This window comes from Penaeus monodon, chromosome 10 (genome assembly GCF_015228065.2).
Source record: "Penaeus monodon isolate SGIC_2016 chromosome 10, NSTDA_Pmon_1, whole genome shotgun sequence".
NCBI classification, from domain to species: domain Eukaryota; kingdom Metazoa; phylum Arthropoda; class Malacostraca; order Decapoda; family Penaeidae; genus Penaeus; species Penaeus monodon.
In genome coordinates this window covers 40,155,516-40,158,015 of record NC_051395.1, presented here as the reverse complement: position 1 = coordinate 40,158,015, position 2,500 = coordinate 40,155,516, and the positions used below count along the sequence as shown (strand labels likewise).

Here is a 2,500-nt window from a genome sequence, read left to right as displayed (position 1 = left end):
GTGGGTTCTGGGGGATCCTGGTGGGATCTCGTGGGTCGAAATAGGTCCTGATGATTTCTGGTGGTCCAAATGGGTTCTAATGGGTTCTTAAGGGTCCAGAATAGGCGCAGATGGATCCAAATATGCCCTTGTAATGTCTGGTGGGTTCAAACGGGTGGGTTCAAATAAGTGCTGGTGAATTCTGTTGAGTGTTTTGGGTCATCATGGGTTCTGGTAGGACCTAGTAGGTTATGTTGGGTTCTAGTCGGTCCTGTTGGATACTGGTATCTAGCTGGAAGCTTCCCTTCCCTCGCTCCGATATTTTCCCGGGCTTGTTTAGACTTTAGGCTTTATTTTTACTTTTTATCTGTTATGTGTTCCAGGAAATGTCTGATTGAGGGATTGCATGGAAGAGCATAATTGGCAATGGCAGCGGGGACAGGAAGGGCAGTATTGGAATATGATCCATTTATGTGACGATGTGACAGTAAAGTGCATACTGTTGTTACATTAGGAAATTTGTTGTAACATCAATGCATTTTTTAAAGGGGAAGTGATGATAATAATCATTAGATTTGTAAAGACAGATAATGAAAATTAAATGATTATCTCTATGATTAGAACCAGAAAGAAGAAAATAAAATACAGTAAAATATTATTTTGCAACAGGATGGGTTAATTCTTTAAAAATATGAATTAAAATATTATTTTGCAACAGGATGGGTTAATTCTTTAAAAATATGAATGTATTAACATCCTTGGTATTATTATCATTATTGTTTTTATTGTTGTTGATATCATTATTATTATTGTTATCATTATTATCATCATTATCATCATCATTCATCATCATTCATCATCATCATCATCATCATCATTATTTTATTATCATTATTATTATTATGTTACTATTATTATATTTATTATCATCATCAATCCTCTACATAACTAAAGAGCACGCGTTCCCCCCCCCCCCCAGGTGGTCAACACGACCCACGACACCGTGACCCTGACTTGGAAACCTGGATTCGACGGCGGCAAAACCCAGTACTTCCGCCTCCGGTACCGCACTAAGGACAGCACCTCGTACCAGTACCTCGACGTGTACGAGGCCGGGGTGGACATCTACACGGTGGTGCACCTCAACCTCAACACCGAGTACTACTTCTCGATCATGAGTTACAACGACAAGGGCGACAGCGAGTACCGCGGCGAGTTCGTGCGGGCGACCACGCGCAGTGAGTCTTTTTCCACGCTTTTTCTCTATTTTTTCCCATGTCGTCTGTTGCTTGATGTTAGCTCTGCTGCGGACAGGAATTAAACGTAATTTTGCTCTTCGGTGATATGGGTAAATAACTCAATTTGGTGTAGGTTTATGCTTCTTTTTAATAACTAATTAGTGTTTAAACGCACATCAACACACACCCACGAGCACACAGTCACTCACACTCATACACCACTACACTTACCCCAGTATGCACCTACACTAACACTATATCGACGCGCGCGCACGCACGCACACACACACATACATACACACACACGCACACGCACACGCACACACACACACACACACACAACTCACTCACTCACTCACTCACTCACTCACTCACTCACTCACTCACACACACACACACACACACACACACACACACACACACACACACACACACACATTTTGAAATAGGAAGTTTTGAGGATTAAACCCAAAAAAACTTTATATGCATATTTTCCTTTTATCCTGAAGTTTTATATTCTTATAGTTAATTTTCCTTTGGATTATTATTTTTTCTTATCTCTCATTTAAAACATGAAACCCATTTATTTTTCTATGTTTGAATAAAAGTTCATGATATAACCAGTACGGGTACTCTTAAAAGTGACGCATCGGCTACAAGTAAGTGTGCATGGAACCGGTTTTTGTGCCCGCCAGCGCCAACATAGCACGTACACAGAACGCATATCCAGTCACGGTGTCTGGCGGGCTTATCGTGTGGGGCAATACAATGCTATTTGTTAGTTCAACGGTTGGTTTACATACGCAAATAAATATCTGTATGTTATGGAAAAAGAGAATTGGAAACTGATCGCGATACCAGAGACTACCGAATAGCATAAAATTCCCCAACGAGAAGAGATCGTAAAACATATAAGAAACGCATGTTAAATAAACGAAGACTGTAGCCATTCTGCTTGTCATCTTGTGAATTCACTTTCAAGACGTTATTTTAAGGTGACGTGACATTTTTGTGACGTCACGACACAACAATAAGTGCATGAATAACTCAAGATGGCAAGGAGAAAGCACTTTCTTCAAGGCTCCTGTGACACATTGTTGTCAGAAGGAAATTGGGCAGAAGAGGCACTGAGCATGCGGGCCGTTCTCTGCGCCCCTGGGCGTCTGACCAATGAGGAACAGGGATGGATGAAGGTACAGGAATAAGGCACTAACACACTAAACTATTATTTTGAACATTTATGTGTATATATCATATGTATGTTGTGTGTTGTGTGTGTGTGT

The 2,500-nt window shown here is 40.8% G+C and overlaps 1 protein-coding gene across 1 annotated transcript in view; it reads left to right on the top strand.

Moving 5' to 3' along the window:
- LOC119577630 (nephrin-like) overlaps positions 1–2,500 on the top strand; it is a 194,765-nt gene that overhangs the window by 173,321 nt on the left and 18,944 nt on the right. Inside the window, 1 exon segment of the mRNA XM_037925199.1 lies at positions 959–1,217. Coding sequence (XP_037781127.1) covers positions 959–1,217 — 259 coding nt within the window.